General features: G+C 42.3%; 1 protein-coding gene across 1 annotated transcript in view; it reads left to right on the forward strand.

Moving 5' to 3' along the window:
• The window catches only part of AFF2 (AF4/FMR2 family member 2), a 447631-nt gene that overhangs the window by 235739 nt on the left and 188300 nt on the right, over positions 1–23592 (forward strand). Inside the window, exons 5-6 of the mRNA XM_015408375.1 lie at positions 18326–18362; positions 18624–18675. Of these exons, the coding sequence (XP_015263861.1) occupies positions 18326–18362; positions 18624–18675 (89 nt within the window). The remainder of the gene's footprint in view (positions 1–18325; positions 18363–18623; positions 18676–23592) is intronic.

Raw genomic sequence — 23592 nt, forward strand, 5'->3', positions numbered from 1 at the left:
TGCCTGACACAAGGAAATTACCTTTTGGCCACATTGCCCTACTTTACATATGCTGTGTGTTGCCAGCTGTGCACAAATTAGGCATTGAGTACGATGGAATCTGTCCCAGTAAATTTATATTCTGCAGGAAAGACTAATCATTTTTACAGGTGCATAGATGATGATGATGCCGAGCGTAAAGACAATGCAGCATCAGGGTCGCGTTAGGAGATCTCGGTGAGCCGTCATAAATCTGGCCTGATTTCATTTGCCTGGCAATATTTTTGATATCCCCAATATGTTAGACAAATCAGCAGTGGAAATTGAGATGTAAAGGGCTAGTAAATTGCACAGCAAGACGGTTTCAGCTTCTCTCTCTGCTAGGGAAGGAAAGAAGGGTGAGTGTGTGTGTGTGTGTATGGATATAGATACCCACTTTATTTTATTACTGCTGGGAACATATTTTCTTTTTATTTATGTATTTGCACCGTGCTTGGGACCAGGCTTCCTATGATGCCTGAATTCTGTGTTTGGAACTCTAGATTTGTTCTTAGGCCCTAAAGAGAGGCTCTGAGAGCAGCTCTACGGATTGGGGCTAACACATTGGGGAAGGAGTAAGTGACTCTCCTCACCCACGCCATTCCCCCAAGTGAAAATGCCCCCTTCCTGACCTGCTTTAAGCCCCAGTAAAAGATGCACTTTAAGCACCTATATTTTCCCCCTCCTTTAGGCTCAAAGCATCCCAGGGATTAAGTTCTGATCTTGTAAGTGATGCCAGGGGATAGATTTAAAAAAATAAACAAATTCCTTAGTGCCATGGCTCTGATCCATATCACGCCCCCCCCCCGTCATGCTTCATTCAAGGGCCAAATTTGGAGTTCTAATGACAGAGTTTTGTGATTTAGAGTTCTAATCACATCTGGAGTTCTAATCACAGAACTCCAGCATCACATGTTGTTTCATCCTGACATCTAGCTCCTACACTAAGATCACATAGCCACGTCGATCCGAGGCTGAGCCAAGCCCCGAGGCTGCCACACATCTTTTAAAAAAGGCTAGAAGGAAATATTGTAGGGCTGGTCCTTTAGGGAAGGGGTAGAGCCCAGAATAGCCCCACCATCGCTATGGGCTTGCTGTTGACTGTGACGATAAAGTATATTATTACAAAATGTGTGATGTGATCTCACCAGGCTTCCATGTTCTTCCTGCTCCACTTGCTTGCAGCTGCGGGTGGGACTGGAAGCACGTCACGATCTTGTGCTCCTTACCGTGTTACAGGAAGAGAGACAACGTAACACAGAGTTACTGTTTTGACAGCAGCTAAATGTTCTCTTTAACCTGTAGTCTCAGCCTAAAGCATGGAAGGCAGCAAGATATTTGCCCATTCAGAATGCTCAGTCTTTGCCTGACAACAGGGCTGTGAGAAGAAATACACAAGAACCAGAGGCCTCCGCTTCCAGCTCTTTATAGCTGCTCTATCAAAGCCAGCTTTGGGCCTCGGCTTCCTATATAAAGTCTGAGCCCAGAAGCAAAAGACATTTTACAAGTAAGTAAGCATTTAAAGATGGACGTTGAGTACAGGATTGTGTGTGGTCTCCACATCACAGAGAGCAGATGTTGGAAGCTAAATGGAATAGCAATGGTGTCTCTCGATGATGAGAAATGTTCATAAAATGACCCTGATGGAAAAGGTCTGTCAAGGATGCTTGGTTTAGTATAATTGAGTGCCTTTGAACACATTTGTCTTGAAACTCTCCTGTTCTAGATTCCTTGCCAGCTTTTAGTTTTAATGATGACTATCATTTGTGCTCATTTCCTTGCAGTAGTGCATGGCTTCTGAACAGAGCTCACCATGCAAAGAATCATTGGCAAAATTCAAGAGCATAATAGCACAAGACCAGACTCTGTAAATAAGAAAGTGAGTTTTCCAGTTTATTCAGGGCTTCCACAATATTACATTTCCCCTGCTAGCATGAGGGCATGGAATTTCCTCTAGAGTGGCCCTAGTTGAACTGGATTTCTGGTATTGATTTGAAGAGAAACCTCCAACAATTGTTTACCTGTTTGGATATCACCAAAAACCGTGGTTAGCAGAAGTCATTAAAAGAGGAAGCTGCAAGAGTGGAAAATGAATAGGCGTGTGAGCCCAGCATGGTTTGGAGGTTTCATGTGTTTTTAAGGTTGCGTCCGACCCTTCATGGTTTAGAGGATCATTTGAGCTGATCCACAGAGTAGCTCCTGCCTGGGAAATTTAGAAGATGTAGATCTAATGCACGTGTTTGGCCCTTTTGACATTACACAGCTATGGTCTTTGCTATTTTAAGGCTCTTTTCCCTACTAGTATTTTTAAAATGTGGGATATTTTACAAATTATGCATGGTAAACCTAGATTTGCCACCTAGGGTACACTCAAAAGATACCTGCAAACTGTGGCTGTCTGCAGAGTATACTCATATAAAGAGACTTACAAAATTCTCTGTCACTCAATTTCTCCTCCAAACAACTCTGCTTTTCTTTCTTTCTTTCTTTCTTTCTTTCTTTCTTTCTTTCTTTCTTTCTTTCTTTCTTTCTTTCTTTCTTTCTTTCTTTCTTTCTTTCTTTCTTTCTCTCCCTCCCACCCACCCACCCACCCACCCACATAACTAGATACATACCTATTCATGCATCTCTCAGAATTCACAGAGGCATGGGGGGCAGCTGCTGATCTCGGAGGCCAGTGCTTCACAGCTCCTAATGTCACATCCTAAATAAGCCCACATACATACAGGCCCATAGCCAGGATATTTTTTTTCTTTGGGTGGCATTTAAATTTTTAAGGGGGCAGTTAAATTATGGTTAATTAAATTAATCTGAATGCCCGTCTTTAAAGGGGGAGGCTCTGAACTTGTTTCTAGCCCTTCCTTTCAGGGGACGGGGTAGTGAGCACACCAGTTCCTGGGAAAATACAGCTCAGAGGGCATTTAATTGCCTTCAGAAGGCATCTAAATGCCCTTTGAGTTCCCTTCCCCAGGGCAAGAAAGCTTAGAAGGGCACTCAAGAGTGGCACCTTCAGTATATCTCCAACAAGCCCCTTTCTGCTAGCCCAGTCCTGCTGTATACCACCTAGGTCATGGTGAGTCGTTCAAAAGCATTCCCATATAGCTTGGAAAAATAGTGCAAGACCATAACGTTAATTCAGTCAGATGTACCTTTATTTAGTCATATTCATTTAATATCATATTCATTTAATAATTACCTGGCCTTATCTCCTCAGACTCAAGGCGGCTACCAAAACAGCAAATGCTGCCAGGACACAAATGTCATAAGAATCCAGCAACAAACACACACTTGAAAACCAGTTCACACAGCTGAAAAAACAGCACACGCAGTTTAAAAGCATAGCCAGCACAGTTTACCTTCCTCCAAATGACCTCCAAAATAAAACAGTCTTTCATTCTTTCCTGAATGCGGCAAGTGAAAGATTCTGGTGCACCCACAGTGAAATGTCACTTAGAACAGTGATGTAAAAATATATATTCAGATTCTATTCGGTGGCAAAATACTTTGGAAATTTTTTCAGGCCAGATGGGGAAGGCAGGGGACTGCAACTCCCGCATGCAGATAACCAGAGAAACAATGACAGGGGAATGTGTTCATCCCTCTCTGTTATTCATTTTTTTCTATCTCTGAATTTGTTGGATTTTCAGTTTATGCTTTAAGGTGTATGCTGAAAGCATCTTCAGTGCTCTCCTAAAAAGGCAATTTGCAAAGAGGCCCTAAGAGATGGGGAATGTGATATTGCAAGCAGCCCGGAGGGGAGATCCGTGTAGAGCACTTGAAACTCAGGTGTGGGGCTCAGATGTAGTCGCTGAGCTGTCTGCTCTTTTTCTTTTCTCGGGCTTTAAAGTAACAAGAGAGCAGAGCAGCCGTCGAGTTGCTCACTGGAGGCCTCTCTCCACAAAAATAGTGATCATTCTTTCTTATTTCTGTGCCTGAGCAATTCCGCCTTTGTTGTTTTCCGAAAGAAGAAGTTGTCATGATCCCCTCATTACCATTTTTCTTAATATGATAAGTGAAAACTACAAGGAAGCTATCATGTTTGAAAAGCAAGAGCAGTCCTCAGAAGCCGTTATACTGACTGCCGGCGTTCCTCTTTGAAAAGACTGGGGCTGGGGGGGGGGGATTTGCTAAATGCATCATTCTGTCTCTTTTGCAAGCAGAGTTGTCATTTTGGGCGTCTCTCGCTTAGAACACGAGTGATCCTTGTAAAAAGGAGAATGCCATGTTAGCGAGGCTAGCCTTTGTATCTCTCCAGCAAAGCGAGATCAACAACTCCCTTTGGTAATTGCTGGAACATGATAATAAATTGCATGTTGTACTAGGGGAGGGGGAAGAAAGTATTCTTTGGCAGGTTTACTCCAGTTCTGCTTTGTATGATAACTGGTAATTGTCACTGCTTGACACTTGCTGGAGTTATGCATAACATTTGCTGCTTAGGGCTAACTAGCGTGGTAATCATGGTTCTCCTGGGTGGTCTTTACATGGGCGTCCATCCAGCTTTCCTTTGCGACCCCCTGATAAACTGTTGCTAATGAACAGCCTGCTAGTGTTTGATGACCAGCTGGAGGCAACAAAGACAATCCGTGCCCGAGTAATAATTACGATCCATTTTTTGAAGTCACACCACTCAAAACCTTGGATTCCTGTGCTGTAATATATTGGTCCTTCTTGCCTCATCTTCTCTGGATAAGACATGGCATTTGAGAAAGAAGAAAGATGCTCACCAAGGTGTTTTTAATTCTTGTTTTTAATGATCATTATAAGCAATACCCTTGTCGAAAGCACAAAAGGAATCTTAGAACAGTTTCCCTCTATTTACACTGGGGTTTTGAAATACTGTTGAGACAGTGGCTGGGTTGCATTTAAAGAACCAGTGAAGATCCATTCTGTGCTGCACTTTGCCATTTCCGAACAGGTATGTGGAACATGATATGATGCAGCGGTTTTTGAAAGCTCTTTCTTCTAGGACCCTTTCCATAACAGTGTGTTGGCTTTAGGAACCCTTAAACATTTGCCACAGAACTTGCACAATGCAGAGGGTTCCAGGAATGTTCTAGAGTGCACTTTTAATTCACTTGGAATGCTGGCCAAGGCTTTTTGTGCCACAGAGTCACTTTAGACAAAGCAAAAGTAATGTGAAAAACACTCGGTTTGCTGCTTTGGGACTTCACAGTGTTGATTATAGTATTGGGCAAGGTGTCTTGCAGAAAAGCTTCTAAGAAAGCCCAGAGTTTTGCAGAATACAACTTGAAAACCACTGATCTATTCCAAGGGTCTGGCCCATTTTGAACCATCATGCAAATGGCAGCAAAATGACATACTGTGTTAGCCCTGGATTCAAACCATATTGAGTCCTTTTAGAAGACGGAGAACAGTTGAGAAGAGGTTGCATCCCCTGATGGACACTTCATAAAAAACCTCTGTCCATGGTAATTGGAGGTCGACAGCTATTTCACACAACCAATTTACAGCTTGTTCAAAGGAGCACCATGAAGCAACACTCAGAAAGGTTGGGGGGAAAACTGTTTCTTTTCTGTTTGCAATTTATATGGCTGGCAAGATGGAGACATTTGGCAGGATCTTCAATACTGGGGAAATAAATAGAAGAAGATGTTGCAAAAGCTTTCTTCGTTGCAACACAGTCCTGCGTGTCACTTTAATGGCCTGAAGTTATAATTTAGTATCCCGTTTTAATGAAAGTGGATCACAGCTTATACAAAATAACTTAGAAGTAAACTGAGAAGAAATGGAGAATTCAGGTTTTGAATCCTCCTATATACTAAATTGAGTGCTAATGTGCTACTGGCTGGGGCTGATGCATTTAAATCCTTTAGGATTTGGTTGGCTCATTTTGGGCGTTTCGCAAAGATGCAGATTAGACGCTGGCTGCAGTGGTTTGGCAGCTTAGTGCGTCAAGTAGAACTAAGTGGTTTCAGGACTAATTCCACAGACAGGCTCTGTTAATGCAGTCTAGTTTTTGTCCCCTTGGTAGAACTGAAAGAATATAATAAGAACAAAAGGAAGCTCTGGTGAATCAGAGAAATGGTTTATCTAGTCTAGACTCCTGTTTCTAACTACATGCCTCTAGAAGGCCAATAAGCAGAGCCCAAAACCGTCCTCTTTTATTGCCCCCCAACACTGATATTCAGGGGGTTACTGCCCCTGAACATGGAGGTTCCATTTGGTCTTTGTTACTAATGGTGGTGGAAAGTGCCATCTAGTCACAGCTGATTTATGGCAACACCGTAGGGTTTTCAAGGCAAGAGATGTTCAGAGGTGGTTTGCTTTTACCTGCCTCTACATCACAACCCTGGTATTCCTTGGAGGTCTCCCATTTATTTACTAGCCAGGACCGACCCTGCTTCACTTCTGAGATCTGACAAGGCTAGCCTGGGCTATTGAGGTCAGGGTTCATTACTAATAGCCACTGAGAATTTGCCTAATCCCTTTTCAAAGGCATCATTTCATCCTATAGCAGCAGTGAATTCCTCAAGTGAATTACTCTTTGAGGGAAGTAGTAGCCTGCTATGTGGGGAGGGTGGGATACAAATCCAATAAAATAAAATAAATAGTTTCTGTGGTCTGTTCTGAAGCAAGTGACCATCGACGTCACTGGTGCCCTTCAGCTCTGATATTATGGGAGAGGGAGAAAATGTCCTCTGTGCCCACTTTTTCCACCCCATGCATTAATTTATAAGCTACTATCACATTCCCCTTGGTAATCTTTTCATTATCTTTAGTTGTCCCTTGTAGGGAAGATCATTTGTTTGTTGTCATGCTGGGGTCCTGGGGAACATTTAAAAATGGAGTCTCCTCCATCTGCAATCTGAACGGACATTTTTTACCATTCCTGCCTACCTTGTATAGAACCTTCCATACCTGCAGCAGAAACTGGGGGTAGGATCCTGAACCGGTAGAATGCATTGCTCTCCAAGTATTGGTGAGGGATATTTAATTGTTCCCTCTTTTTTTAAAAAAAAATCACCCTGCATGTAAAAAATACCCCAAGAAGAGTAAATGTCTTAATGCACCTTTTGAAGTGGCAGACAAAGGAACTACATTTTGGAAGACAGAGTTCTCTGCATCTGGAAGACTAATGCAAAGCGGAATGAACTCCATTCTCCTGCCTCAGCTTTCTTCTTCCACCTCATTAGGTTACATGTGTAAAGATTCTATCTATCTGTCTATCTAGTACTGCTCATACAGCTATCATCCTAAGCAGAAATTAGAAGAACCATTTTTTAAAAAAAGACCTTAGTATTATTTCTCTTATATCTGATTATTGCGCCTATGAATTTTGCCACTGAGAGGGTGACAGGATCATATGTATCCAATAGTAGCCATGTGTAAAGGTTGGACAAAGTTTGGGTCCAATGGCACCGTTAAGACCAACAAAATTTTATTCAAGGTATAAGCTTTCCTGTGCAAGCACACTTCTTCGGATACAGTGTGCAAAGGTTGCATGCAGAAACTGATCCTAAGGCTCTTTTCATACCTCATTGTGGTCACTTAACTTGAGGAGGGAGGGATCAGTGAATCTTCTACTTCCTGTTCCCTACTGGATAGCAATGCTGCCACAGCTGGAGGGAGAAGATCTCTTTGGTGTGGTTTCAGGGATCTCAGGCTGGATTTAAACATGACACGGCAGGGAGTAGATGTGTGACATCGCACAAGCCCACAATCTCCTTTTAATAAGGCCACTATGTTCTCACATATTGTATGTGTGATGTTAGTGTGCAAACTCAAGGCCTACCTGGGCTAACGTTTCATGCTAGGCTTGCCAAGTCCGCCCGGGGGGCGGGGAAAGCCCCGCCCCAGAGGCCCGTTCCTCACCACCGGCGGATCGGTCCCCGGGGGGAACCCCACCCCAACGTGCGCGTCACCCGGAGGTGATGCAACCACGCCGGGCATGCTGGGGGTGGGGCCACGATCATCTGAGGGAAAACTCTATGGTTTTCCATTGGATGGTCGTGACCCCGCCCCCAGCGTGCCCGCCGTCGTCACGTCACTTCCGGGTGACGTGCATGCGGTGCACACGCTTTGCGCACACGCGCTCTAGACGCCAGACGGGAGTCCCCCGCTCCGGAGGAATTTACACTTGGCAACCCTATTTCATGCAGTGTAGATGAGATGCTGTTTACGTGCAAAGTTGCATGGGTGAATTTCTTTTCTCCTGTCTGCATTTTATTTAAGTCAGGCTTCATGCGGAGTATTTCTATGCTATGTTTTGGAATATAAATTTTCTAAAGGGGGGGAGAAGGAATAAATGTGTGCAACAGCAGTAAAGATCTCTGGGCACAGTGCAATCCAGAAGCATATGCCAATACTACTGAAGGCGCCCCCCATTTGTAACGTTGCCCCCCACGTGTGTATAATTTACAGTTGTATTTTAGCATTTGAAACTGGAATTGATTGCATCTGGAAATGGAAATGGACCTCGCTGATGCGGATGCCTTTGGTTATTTACAGTCCTGTCATAAAATTGTAAATTATAATTATGTTCTTTCCTGGGGCAAATTCCAAATTTGGGGGTTGGTTCTTCTTTTAAGGAAAACCATCAGTATAAAGTACGGGAGTTGTTTGTTTATTTGTTTCCTTGTTTACCCTTCCCTAGACAGATGGAAAGAATTATCAAGCACCCCTCAAACAACCATCAGTGCTAAACAGCTTCCAAAGAACAGTTGTTTTGTTTACTCGAAGGAACCTTGCCAAGGTTTTCGGATCTGCAGGGATGAAATTATATGTTACTATTAGTAAATTTTAAAAAGAATTAGCTTTTCTTCTTTCGTTCCTTATTAGACTTTGGCATGTGTTGTGCTGCTGCATTGTCAGTTTGGAGTTCAGTGTTTTAATAGATCGATGACCCCCTTTGTGACACCATCAGTGGATGTGGGTGGAACACTGGGATTGGGGAAAGAGGGCCCAGAGGTGTAGCTGTAGCAGAATCAGGGATACTCTCTTGTCTGGGACACTCCACTGCTGCTTCTTCCTTGGAACAAAAAACGAGATGTGATTGTGTATGTTGCATGCAGAAGGTCCGTGGTTAAATCCCCTAGTAGCTCCACTTCCAAGATACTCAAGTGTTGGGAATGGCCCTTCTCCGCCAGAGGGCTGCTGCCAGCCAGAGTAGGCTATATGGGGTTGTGCAGACCAGCATAGCTCAGTATCTGGAAGTATTGTGTATTCATACATTCAACAAATAGCTTGGCCACCACTGTTTTAATATAACATTCTTAAAAATGCTGCTTGTACATAAGCAATGTAAAAGTTCTGAATGCCCCCCACCCCAAGATCATCTCCTATGGAGGGGTGCATTTCTGGAGTTAAGAATTGCCCATTTAAACCATGAAAAGTAAAGAACGGTGAAGACAGGCCTTGAGGTAAATAGCAGGGCCTGTTCCTTCTGACTCCTCCCACTGATTTAACTATTCCCTTGGAGTCTTCAGGAAAATCCTGAAACTGTGATTCAGATCCTGGGACCTGCTGATAAATAGGGTTGCCAAACTCCCGCTGGTGGCTGGAGATATTCTGTTATTACAACTGATGTCTAGACGACAAATCAGTTCCCCTGGAGACAATATCTGCTTTGGAAGGTGAACGGTATGGCATTATTCCCCATTAAAGTACCCTCCCCAAACCCCGCCATCCTCTGGCTCCACCCTCAAAATGTCCAGGTATATCCCAACCCAGAGCCAGCAAACCTACTGATTAAGTTGTTCCAAGGATCACTTAGGGTTGCCAGCTCCAAGTTGGGAAATTCCTGGATTATTACAGATGAATTATTACAGTAGGGCAGTGTCTGAGGATGGGTAGATCCAACCCACATAGAATTCTGGAGGGAAAGGTTTGGTGTTGGTGGGAATTCCCAGGTCATTCATTCCCCCTGATGTGATTCCTTGTGGAGTGTAGGCTTGTTCTTAACCAACCAGAAGGTGATGGACAAAAATGTAACAAGGTGAAGGGCAGCCAGCCAAACTTCTGAAAAGAGAGCAATTTATCTGGATGTCTAGTTCCATAATGCTCTTCTTTAGTTTCTGCCCTTTTCGATCTGAGTCTCTTCCTCTCATCTACCCCACAACAGCATCAAAGTTCCCTTGCAGAATTACACAACTTTCCTTCTGATTATTTACAATCTCTTTGAGTGCAGTGGGGGCCGTTAACCCGACAGCCCTACAGAAAAATTATGGTCTGTTTTTTTTCCAGGTAGCTGTTCATTAAGCATCTTCTGTATGTAGCCTTCTCAGTTCCTTACCTGAGGGCATCTACAGCTAGTTAAAAGAGGAGGAGGATTGAGAAGTGAGTGTGTCTAGCCTAATAATAAAACACGTGGAGTCAATTAAAATAATGTTTAAATAATATTTCAGGAAGGAGGAGGCTTGAAAGACAGATGCATCTGTTATGCCAAAGCAACGTCTATGCCAACAAACCCTTTGCGCTTAATCATCGTTTGCTTATATGCACACTTTGCAAAGCAACTCTACATCTCATCCATCAGCAAAGACAATTTTGGAATTGTTTTAAAGTCCAGGCCACGTGAAAATAAATCCTGATGATTTTGTGGACTTGCTTCCATTAAATCCCACCCTAAAACATTTTAGTTCTACACTCTTATTACATCCAAAGAAGTTCTAAAAGCTTTCACATTTGGAAACAGAGTTATTCTTCACCCCCTCCCAAGATTAAAATAAAGTTTAAAATTTTTATGATTTTCTGCTAACTTCCCCAAGTGTACATGAGATAGAGTGTTGCAGGCTTAGTACAAAGGTGAGCATTCTGCTCAGAGCTATGTTGGAACTAAATCAGAGACCTATGTAACATTTGCATATGTCACGGAAGGAAATGAACATGAACCTGCTTTTTACTTGGGCACTTTGTGTTAGATGTCATACTCTACTTGTTCCTAACATACATTATTTTAAGGTAGTTGTGCTTACGTATGAAAGTCTTGAGTCATTCTTGGGGGGAAATTGTTAATTTATCGTTTGAAATCATCAACTTTTTTTGGAGTTCACAACTAATTAACAAATTTAGCTGCTCTATATCAAACTGAGGAAACAAATAAACCATGAGAACCAGGAGGCTTTGTTTTGTTTTGGTTTTGAAAAGTTGTGCTGTCTGAGAGTCTGTAGAGTACTTCAAAAGAACTTCAGGGACACAAACAAATACAAATACAATACCTTTATTGGCATAAGAGATAAAATACAACGTGCAGCATAGAGCCTCAGGATAGCCGGTGGGGGGGGGGGGGAGCACATTCCGAATTGTTCAGGGACACATGAAGTTTCATGGGCCGTATCCACTGTTTGCTTAAACTTGCTTAAACAAGCATATACTTAAACTTGCTTAAACAAGGATATACTTTGGATGTGACTGACAAACCATCCACTAAATTTGGATGTCAAATAGAACATTTGAAGTGTGGCAGAGGAGTTGCCTGGGATTTGTTAGGTGTTTTCTTCCTCTTGGAGTCCCCCAGAGATATAGATGGATTTAATACATGATTCTGCCATTGGTGAAGAGGGACAAGTCATGGAGATTCCTCTGTGTGCAAAGTGACATGTGTTGGTTATGCCATGCCAATAGTGATCAGGAGCTGTAGGCATTTAAAACCACTTGTTATGACAAGGCTATGGCAGACACACACCTGCACATTTAACTTCACACTTCTGATTAGTACAACAACTGCTAGTCCAAGTTTCACAAGTTGTTCTGGATTGGAGACTGCCAAGATGAGCTCTTGCTTGGAGGTGCTGTTTGGGAGATCCTGTGCCTGGAAGGCAACTTCTTGTGCTATTGAAAACTGGAGGCCATTGTAACATCAGTCTATACCATTGATCAGCTTTGATGGGACAAGATAATAGGTGGTTCATAATATAGTTTTCCATTGTTGTAAAGTCACCTTTGGATGATGTTGCTCTGTTAAGAATGAGTAAAAATAAATTGCATGGATTATCTCTCAACCTCTGTATTCATAGTTTCCCTGTTGGGAAAAGACATTGAATGCTAAATATAAGGAGTGGGTGCTCTTCTCAACATGCCTTTGAGAAATGCAACCACTTGTTTGGTAAACCTTTCTCCTGAGATCTGTTAAAGTCAATGAAAATAGAAGATCATTTTCAATATTATTATGAGGAGACATCTTTACATTTCAATGGAATTATCTGAATTTTGTCTTAACTTGGGACAGAGCATGAACACATGAAGCTGCCTAATACTGAATCAGACCCCTGGGACTCCATCAAAGTCAATATTGCCTACTCAGAATGGCAGGGACTCAGGCAGAGGTCTTTCTCATAACCTACTGGCAGATCATTTAACTGGAAATGCCAGGGATTGAACCTAGGATCTTCTGCATGCCAAGCAGGTGCTCTACAACTGAGCCATGGCTCTTCCCAAAAACAACTCATTCCCAAAAATGCTATAAAATCTGTACATATACTTAGTTCTTGTAGAGTTTTTGCCCATATATTTGTTTCATTCATTTTGTGAGTTGATTTGTAATTTTTCAAATAGGCTTTTATTAGAAGCACTCATCTCCAGTTCAGAAGATACATTTCGATAAGAGTTGGCTTTTCATCAGACTAGACGTGATATCCATGTTACTTTTAACAAAGCTGGCACTGTCACACTTTCTTCTAATGCTAAATAGCTATGTCTTTTAAAAAACTTTGTTTTCTCTGTATCACAAAATAATCTCGTGTTTTGTCAAAAACAGAAGTCTGTTTTTTAAGCAACAACTGGAAAACATTGTAACATATCACTGGAGACATAAACTAATGTCTTTCTGAATACTCATTAAATTGTAAGCAAAGGTAATGAAAATATGGACTGGTGTATGTAATGCAAACTACATTCCTGGTTTCTTTTTCTGTTCTTGCTAGGAGATGACCCATTCGTGGCCTCCACCTCTCACTGCTATCCACACACCTGGGAAGGCAGAACAGAATAAGTTTTCCATTCCAAACAAAGTGCAGGTATGCTATGGGCAGCCTTGATATTAGTTGTCTGCCACCAAAGCCATCCATTGCTTTGGGTGAATGAAATCCTGGGATTGAATTCACCGTCCCTGATCCAACTCTATTTATGTTCCATGTCTAACAATCAGGGCTGTAACCAGGCTTTTCAGGCTAGCTGGGCTTGCCATATTTCGAGGCGGGCTTCAAGGAATTGAATTTAAAAGAGCAATTTCCTGCTAACCCAAAGAATACTCTAAAACCCTTTCTCCAAGCCCACATATTATATTTTCATTTTAGTGTTTATGTGTAGTTAGTGTCATAAATATTGAGACTGAATAAGAACAGTTACTCTTTAGTTTGGGAAGTTTTTTAACACTGTTATAATGGACACCTTTCTTTCATAAAAAAGAAACTTCTCAATTTACCCCTTCCCTCTTAGAAATTTTGCCATGCTCTATTATGGTCACTAAAGAAAGATTTTTGGGGTTACTTATGCTGGATAGATAGTGACTTTTAATGAAAGATTATGTTGCACAAGTAAAAAAGCATATTTTTAAAAAAAATTATTAGAAGGGACCAACCAATGCTTTGAGTAAATGGGGCACCCATTGGTCCCATTCTGGCTACATCCCGGCTAATGGCCCAGAATGGAGATGTGGCCTCAGAGCTACATAAAAAGATGCATTTGTCTAGATTTGGCACATCCAGATTCACATGTTTATCATCCCCAAGTACAAATGTAGAAGCTTTGTTTCTGCACACAGAACTCTCTTGCTGGGTTTGTTGACTATAAACAGACTAATATGAAATTAGAAGGAAAAATATTAATATTACATTGATAGATACTGACCAGTAACATGAGCACCAAAATAGAAAAACATAGCTACATTTAAATGGGGAGAGGGGGTACAATCCAGCCACAGTGAGGGTTTGTTCCCACCTTTTGGGTAGCAACTAGGGATGGGCCTGAACCGGCTGACAAACTAACGTTCTTCACAAATTTTGGCCAGTTTGTCATTTGCGAGAAATGTTCACATACTGAAGAACTGCTATAAACTTTCATGAATTTTGATGCAGTTAATTGTGGTTCATGAAGAGCAGAAAGCGGGGGTTTAAATGCTTGATTTCTGCTCTTCACAAAAAACAGCTTCCTGCCACACAGCTGTTTGGTTTAAATGTCTGGGAGCCATCTAAACTACTGCTTCTTGCTCCCTACATAAAGCAATGGGGAGCTGAAAGCAGGGGTTTAAATTTTAAATGGCTCATAAACCAGGTTGGTTTGTGAACCAGCCTCCTAGTTTATATAGGTTCGTGGTTCAGTTCATGGTTCAGACACAAACTGAACCAAACCACAAAAATGCGGTTCATGCCCATCCCTAGTGGCAACCATTATTTGGTCACACCCCGTTTTTGAGGACAGTTTGTGCAGCCTCGTGTTTCCCTGCCTGTGGGCAAATTAGAGAGTGATTTAAAACTGTCCCCATTTGAGCCACCCTTTTTACTGGCAGAGCTGTCCCACCCACCCTCCCTTAAGGGTTACAGTATGGGATCTACAGGTAGCTAAGCAGGAATTTTCTAGGACTATCTTTAATTGGCAGTCAGAGATTCTTCTGGTTTTGCTTCCTTCATATCGCAAGGGGAGGAGTATTATTAAATGAAGCTGGTCAAAGTAGAGAGGTAAGGCCCTAACGCAGCAGAATTGGTATGGGCTTGTTTTTGGACAGGGTGTTAGGGGCTGTGGCGGGATGGTTGCAGCAGAGCCAGCTGAAGTTGAATCCAACAAAGATGGAGGTCCTGTACCTGAGGCATGGGGGTTAGGATCGGGAATCAGGCTCCCAGTCTTTGGTGGGGTACCATTGGTGCCAGCACTGAGGGTAAGGAGTCTTGGAGTGATGCTGGAATTTTCACTTATTATGGAGGCCCAGGTCACTTCAGTTGCCAGATCAGCCTTTTATAATCTTTGGCTAACCAGGCAACTGGTTCCTTATCTCACTCCCTGGGACGTAGCTACAGTAATCCATGCAATGGTTACTTCCAGGCTGGACTACTGTAAATCGCTCTATGCGGGGCTACCCTTGAGCCTGATCCGGAAGTTGCAGCTAGTGCAGAATGCGGCAGCATGCCTGTTGACAGCAACACCTGCATGGGCACACATTCAGCTGGTGTTGTTTCAACCGCACTGGCCGCCAATCAAATACCAGATCCGGTTCAAGGTCATGGTTTTGACCCTTAAAGCCCTATGCAGCCTGGACCATCATACCTGTGGGACCGCCTCTCCTCATATGAGCCCCAGAGAGTTTTACACTCTTCTGAGTATCACCTCCTGGTGGTCCCCAGCCTAAGGGATGTCCACTTAGCCTTGACCAGGGCGAGGGCTTTTTCATGCCTTGCCCTGGCCGGGTAAAACATGCTCCCATCTGAGACCAGGGCCATACCACAGTTCTGCAGGGCCTGTAAAATGGAGCTGTTCCACTAGGCCAGTGATGGCGAACCTTTTAGAGACTGAGTGCCCAAACTGTGACCCAAAACCCACTTATTTATCACAAAGTGCCAACACAGCAATTTAACCTGAATACTGAGGTTTTACTTTAGAAAAAACAACTCATACATTAATTTAAGATGATCCAAACAAAGTAAGGAAAGCAATCCCAAATGCTTTCATTTACTTAAAATTATTTGGCATAGAATTCGACAATTTAATGATGGTCTGGGCCTGGCTGGGGCGATGGCACACGTGCCCACAGAGAGGGCTCTGGGTGCCACCTCTGGCACCCATGCCATAGATTTGCCACCACTGCACTAGGCCTTTGGTTGAGGTGGCAGAAGTTCAATCATTCTGGCCTTCATGGCCCCTTTCCCAGTGTTCTTACTGTTCTGGATACTACTTGGGCACTGGAGTTTCTTGGGGTGACTATTCTTGCCTAACATGGGGCAAGGGTCTTTGTCATTATCTGTTGCTGCCATCTATTGGTTTATTGTTTCATGGTTTTATGTTGTAAGCCACCCTAACCCTAGGTGTTGGGGTAGGGCGGGGTATAAATTAAATAAATTACTAATTTAATTAGATCAACAAGCAGCTGGATCTTAGGCTGGGGAAAGGTCACATGAAAAAGACATTATGGTCTGATCAGTCTGGGGGAGGGAACATTCTTGGTGTTAGACATCAGATCCCAAGCCCTCAAGCCAACAAGTGTGATGGGTACCATCTCTCAGTACAGTTTGGTGTGCAGGCAAAGACAAGTGAAGACTGGCTGTGTAACTACTTGGAGCCAGGGTAAGATTGCCCAGACAGGTCTCTGTCAGTGCCATCCTAAGGCTGCTTTCTTGGGAATAATCCCCATTGAATACAGCTAAGTAGACCTGCATAGGATGACTCTCTGTGCCTTCCTTTCTGAGTTGGGGCACCAAGAAGCCCTTCAGATTGATATATTAAAGAGAAAAATTTATCACATGCATGGCTCTCTTCTTGGGAAAGGAACAGGATTTCCAACAGCTTTGCTTGGACCAGATTGTGTTATGTGTTTTTCTTTACAAAACAGTTTTAGAAGCAGTAACAACTGCTTTGGAGCATGGCTTTTGGAAATGTAGGCACAAGACAGGCATTGTTATAGATCTCTTTAAATATTCCCACCAGAAGTGTAATAATGCAGTAGAAAAGGAGAGCGGTCATTTCTGCAATTTATTTTTCCCTTTGACACTCAGATATAAAGTGCCATGTTTACTGTTACGGCATGATTTGCTTAGCAAGGGATTGACTAGCAGTATGGCAAAATATTAGGAGCTAATCATGCCCTGGGAGGAGGAAACAGAGGTCTTAATGATTTCAGCATCCTATAGTTCTGACACTTTTTATAAAACAGCACTGAGCCATAGGAGTGGATTGTTTGGTTTTGCTTTAAAAAGAATCATTTAACTCCCTCATAATCAAATAAGTAGGTATTGGTGCATTTTAGCACAGCTCACACTAAAAGCTCTGTGTGTGGTGGGTGAGTTATTCACAAGCCTGAAGCTTGTGTTCCAACACACATTCATCTTACTCAATGGAGATAAGACTGCCCTGCTCCCAATGTGCCTCCAGTAAAGCATATACACATCTAAGCATTCCTTCTGGTTCCCATCTCATTTAAATGTCCTTAGCATATGTGCTGGCCCATGAGAATCAATGTGGTGCAGTGGTTAATAGCTCACGCCAGTCAGATCCTCTCTCTCTCCCTCTCTCTCTCTCTCTCTCTGCCTAACTTACTACACAAGGGCCCTGTTTACATGTTACAATGCACACACACACACGTCCTGCATGCACATGTGTACATCTGCTTGTAAGAAAGAGCCAACCTGCTTTCACTGTACAAATGAAACTGGGGACCAGTACCTGGATAAATGTGTGGTTAAAATCACACATTCAGGTGTATGTGCATTGACTGTAACATGAGAACAATCAAGCATACACCATACACAAACTATGTTTGCTATCACTTGTGAACAGGGCTAGAGGGTTCATGAGGATAAAACAGAAACAGGGATAAATGTGAATACTGTGCGTATTTTGGAGGAAGCGCAAGATTTTTTCTTGAGTACATTTTTATGCCACCCTTCCTCCAAGGATGTTAGAGCAGCATACATGATTCTCTCGACTCCTCCAGTTTATTGCCACCACTACCCTGTGAACTAGGTGAGGCTGAGAGAGAGGGCCTGGTCCAGGGTCTCCCAATGAGCTTCCATGGGAGAGTAGGAATCTGAACTTGGATTTCCCAGGCTTTGGTGCAATACTCCGCTCTGACCTGGATAGCTTGGCTAGCCTGATCTCACCAGATCGTCTTGGAAGCTAAGCAGGGTCAGCCCTGGTAAGTGCTTGGATGGGAGACCACCAAAGAAGCCCAGGGTTGCTATGCAGAGACAGGCAATGGCAAACCACCTGTTCAGCTCCTGCCTTGAAAACCCTGTGTAGTTGCCATAAGTCAGCTGCAGCTTGACAGTATTCTCCACCACCAGTCCAACCACTATACCACATTGGCACACAGGAAGTCTGATTTGACATGTGCCAACCATGGTAGTATAGGAACTGGTGCATGTGGAAAGCACATTTATACAAGATGAGATCTGTGTTGGAACATTTGCTTGGCAAAGTGCCTTTTTCCATGGCCCCATCTCATGTGAACTGTACCTTGATGTAAAGTCAAGAGCTGTCTTTTTTGTCCAAATGAATACATGTTCTGATGGTGGGAGGGTACAGGCTTCTATGAATTAACTGTCTTTGTTGATGTAGCCCTTGTACTGTTAGTCTAATGAGTAAATATGGATCTTTCTACTTAAGCTCCTAACTTGTGTTGACATTTTGTTTGTTTTCCTTGCAGGATTCACAGCATCTGACCTCAGGATATAATGTACAAAGTAGGTCTTCATTGTCCGTAGTCTAAACCATCAGATACCCCTCCATCCAATACAATGTCATTAAGATAAGGGTTGAAAAATTAATTTCCATGCTGCTGAAGTAGATTAGAGCTGTGATTTGCTTGGGTTTTTAAAATTATTTTGCATACCGTGTCATGTTCTGTTTTGAGGCACATCATAACATCACTTACAATTAGACAGAGTAGCACTTAACGGCAGGATCCAGTGGCAACTATTTCAAGGTGGTTCTTTTCTTTGTAGAATGGAGTGATCCAGCTGGCAAAGTTGCAACCAAATCAGTGCCACAGAAATCGTAAGTAGTCTTTTTTCCAGTCTGCAACTTTTTGAATATTATAAGATCTGTGTCTTCATGTTGTAGCACTATACTTCTGAAAATATGTACTGGGAGAAAGAAATTCAATAGTCTTATGGGCCAAAGTATATCTTTCAAATGAGGCTGCCAACCATGTCACTGCATGATTTGTTGCCTATGTCCAATTAACCTCTCTTGGATGCAAGTAATTCCACTCCTTCTGCATTGTGTATGGTTGAAATACAGAGTAGGCTACCTGTTGTTTCTCTGTACGAATCTCTGCTCTGGACTTTCCTCCTTCCAATCAGTTGGCAAATGGGAGAGGGTTTTATTGGTTTCCAGTTTCCTTCAGCTCAGAAGCACAGGCAGGCTTAAGCTCTTAACTGCTGGGAAAATGAAGTTACACTCATTTTTGGGAAGATAAATTGACCAGAGCTTCCCAAAGAAGTTCTTTGTCAATCTCTTCTGTTTTATTTTCTACAGCAACCACTTTATCATTGATTTGCCTAACTTCTTCTGTAATATGCCCTATTATTCCTTGAAGTTCTTTCACATCATCTTTCATTTCTTGTTTAGATTTCCTAAGACTCTCATTCATTCTTCTCCCAAAAGCCGCTATCTTGTTTTCAGGATTCTCTGTTTTACTCTCTATCCTGCGTCCCATTTGTTTGAGTAATTTCTGCATCATATCTGATGTGACAGGTTGGTCTGATGAACCTTTCCTGTCAGGATTCTTTCTGATATATAGAATAAAATCCAAAATGCAAAAGGAATAGAAATAGAGAGAGAATGTTTTAAAATGAAATACTTTCACTTTTAGCTGTCAAGAATTTGTATCCTTTCACCATGGCAACCAATGTTTTTTAAAACCAAAACAGATAATCCAGAATGTTTTCAAATCAGTTACTTTTACTTTTAGCCATCAGCAGTTATCCTTTTCACCATGGGAACCAAGGTCAAATCATCTCAGAATGTCTCTTACCTTCTATTACGTATAATTATCCAATAACAGGTAATCTTCTAAAGTAAATATAAGAACAGTCTCAGGGCAGATTTGTCTTTGCAGCCAAAAAAAACCTTTCACACATGCGCACTTTCATAGAAAATAAAATTAAGGATTAAAAATTAGTGATGGAATTAATCCCTCACCCATTTAGCTTTCTAGCTTTCCTGATTTCTTAATTATTATATTTTGCAAAAGTTATTGTTTCAGAAAGTTCTTTAAAATCCCATGAGAGAGGTTACCTTAGCCGGGGTTGTCTCTTTTGTCTTCAAGAAAATATCTCTTTGGCTGTAGATTATTATGTCCATAAATCCTAAGAAGCGGAGGAGGTCAGGCTTTAGTCCTTATCAGGATTCCAAACACAGCTGGGAGCAAGACTGTAAATTCTAAGACCTCAGATTGCTCTAAGTTGGGAGTTGTCTGTAAAGCCACCACTCAGTAGAAAACACCCAAAGAGCAACCTAAAGAGGTAAGCATGGTTTATTTCTTTGATCTTCCTTTAATCTAGGGAGAATTTGCTGACCAGAGAGCCCTCCTAGTCGGTAATTAGCTGTGTTGTGTCTTCACTCCCCATGAAGATGTTAGCCTGCCATTACATCTCCACCGGAAGCCCCTCCCCACCACACTTTTGATTAGAAACCACCTTGGGTCACATATAACGTATAGTTGAGCTCTTGCAGTGACTCCAACAATGAGTCCATCTAGCTTTGTATTGTCTTCTCTGAGATCCCTTAAATTAGGAGAACAGGAAGCAAACCTGGCCATTCTGGATATAGAGCGTATATGCACATCCACAAATATATACCAACATAAGCATAATGAAAAAGAGGCATGTGTGAGAAACTTATTTAGTGACTGATATTTTAAGATTACTATTTGGATTGTACCAAGTAAATGGCTATTTCTCCATTCACAAGAAGGCCAAAGCACAAGTTAGGCTGAATGCAGCAGCCACTTGGAGCAGCAGTTGGGAGACAGCTTGGAGACTGGCCACTATCACCTAGTGGGCATAAGGAAGCCACATGCCAAGGGGCAGCTGGATGGCCACAGGGCTGGTGGCACATCTTGCAACCCAGCATGGGTTACATTACAAAGGCAAAAAGTGAGTGCAAGACAACAATAAGTAAGAGAAGAGGCTTAACTAAGAAGGAACAGAACCCTGAAGCAAGAGGCTGCGTCAAAAATCCTTTGGCAGGGGGAACAGAGTGGAGTGATACCTCCTCCTCCCTGCTTCAGAGGCTGTGGAGGCATTTTTTGGCCTGCTGGGACTGCCTGCAGGGCAGCATTCTTCTTCCCTCTCTCACAGTTGTCTATTAGATTCTATTTAGCAAGAGAAACTTAAACCACATTGTATTTGAGAATGCTCCAGCTTGTCAGCAGGGGAAAACAGAAGCCCAGACTTACCCTGTCAATCATTTCTTGCTTCTGGCAATAGAATGTTTAGGGACTCTGGGTACAGGCAACAAGGCGCAGGCCATCTTCATTAATGCCTTTTGATAGGAGTGCAACGAAACAGCTCCTGTCGTTTTGTTTTTGCAAAACAGCACTGATTTTTCTGGTGTTGGTTTTTTTAGGGGGGAGGGAATGTTCAGGAGTGTTCAGCCAGCACAGAATCATGTGACACTTGTCACTGTCTGCCTTCATAGGGATGATGTCAACCTGTCGAGAGAGCACAGGAAGTTATTGTTTAGGAGTACCAAAGTTGTGCCAACATTATATCGATGTACATCACTGCAATAGAGTTAAGTTACCAACAGTATAATTTTAAACATGCATTTATTCCTTTAAGTGCATTAGTCATGATTTCAAATTTCTCATCCTGGTGGTTTTGACCAGAAAATCCCCTCTTAGATTCCACTTCTCCTATGTGCAAATCAAACCAAGAGGGGGGTTTTTGCACATTTTCACAGCCTGTTCTGTTTCTTTGTCCTGAATTCTTCCAGTACGATGTCTTTTTCAACATTTGTATGTTGTAGGGCTATCTTTTGGCTATACTCCTGCAGAGTGCAGGGGGTTGGACTAGATGACCTGCAAGGCCCCTTCCAACTCTAACATTCTATGATTCTATTATTTATTTGAGCATCAGTAAATCACCATTATTTGCTATACATAATCCATATAAAATATTCACATTAGCCTTGTTCAGATGTTACAGTGAACACATGTACATCTGTTTGAGCCAACGTGCATCTACTTTACAAATTGAGATGGGGACCAGTACCTGGATAAATGTGAGCTTTCAATCACACATTCATTTGAATGTAACATGAGGATTACTCAAAGCAGTTGTCAAGAAAAATCAAGTGTACATTGTATATGGATTGTACATGTGTTCAGTGTAATTTGTGAACAGGGCTACTTTATGTATACATTGGAAATACAATCTGCAGAATGTGTGTACACAATTCAAAGAAATCTGTAAAAGCAATTGTAAAATGTGGAGAGTAAAACAACTGGTGAAAATAGTCTGCAAAGTCTGCAAAGGAAAGGAAACTGGGACCATTTGCGCATCCTTAAATGTGTCAGGGTTCCTTTTTTGTACAGTATTTTGGATGTGGTGATCAGCACTTTGTAACCGGGGCACGTCAGTCCTGGTGTATAGTTATATGCTGGCTTGGGTGAGGGGTGGTGGTGTTTCTGAGCTCAGTGGTATACCGTGCATTTAATGGGACCAAAGCTCTCTATAGGAAGTCTGATATAAAACCCAAAGACATGGAGAATACATTTTATGAACCAGCCTCTCTCTGTTCTGCTGCTTGATCTAAGGTTCCAGCACTATCAATCAAAACCCTGTGAGGAATGAACAGCCGTCTTATGAAAGGTGATGGATTTTACACATGACAGATCAAAGCTGCAATATAAAGTTACTTTTATTTTTAGTTTCCAAATGAAGATCCGCTAAGCCATAGCTGTCGCTTTTCTTTTTCCCCTACACACTGTTGAGGCATCTTCTGTGAAGGAGGTTCTGTATGTGTATTTTCCTTCTGAATGTTTACATTGGTTAGGAATCCATCTGCATTGTATAATGGATCATATTTTGTGCTGGGTTTTTTCTCCCCCACTTGGATTGAATTCCTTGCTTGGGAAGGCTTCTGAAATCCAATCTGTGGATGGGGTTTTCCGCTTGTAGTCAATGGAATTTGGCATCATACCTGAGCTCTGGAAGGAATTTCCCCTTGGTATAATAATGCTGTGTCAGGAGCTTAAATCTTTCCCATTATTTATTATAATTATGCTGGTATCTTCCTTTTTTATAAAGAAAGCTCAGAGTGCTATTGTGGAGATGTTAGTACTCACCCATCAAGACATTGACCCGGTCCATATCTTTTTAGTTTCAAAAATACTGCAGCATCAGATGCTCCCAAATCATTCTCTGAGCCCATTCAAAACAGTGGGACTGGAAAGTACTTTGTCTTGAGCATTCCAAATACTACAAATACTACTATTTACCACACCACTACTACCACCACTCTGCTACTTCTGTTACCACTTCTGTTACTACCCTACCATTCTCCTACTCCTACTTCTATAGCCACACTACAATTACTGTGATGCTACTACTACCACACTTCTATTGCTACTACCACTCTAGAAGAGAAGAAGAGATTGGATTTATACCCCGCCTTCACTACCCAGAGGTATCTCTCAGCAGCTTACAAACTCCTTTCCCTTCCCCTCCTCACAACAGACACCCTGTGAGGTAGGTGGGGCTGAGAGGGTTCTTTCAAGAACTGTCCTTTCAAGGACAGCTCTTGTCAGAACAATGTCTTGCCCAGAGTCATCCAGCAGGTGCAAGTGGAAGAGTGGGGAATCAAACCTGGTTCTCCCAGATTAGAGTCCACGCACTTAATCACTGTGCCAAACTGGCTCTCTACTGTTATTACAACTGACACTACTACCACCACCACTAAATA

The sequence above is a fragment of the Gekko japonicus genome, unplaced genomic scaffold (genome assembly GCF_001447785.1).
Source record: "Gekko japonicus isolate JY-2015 unplaced genomic scaffold, Gekko_japonicus_V1.1 scaffold624, whole genome shotgun sequence".
Taxonomy (NCBI): domain Eukaryota; kingdom Metazoa; phylum Chordata; class Lepidosauria; order Squamata; family Gekkonidae; genus Gekko; species Gekko japonicus.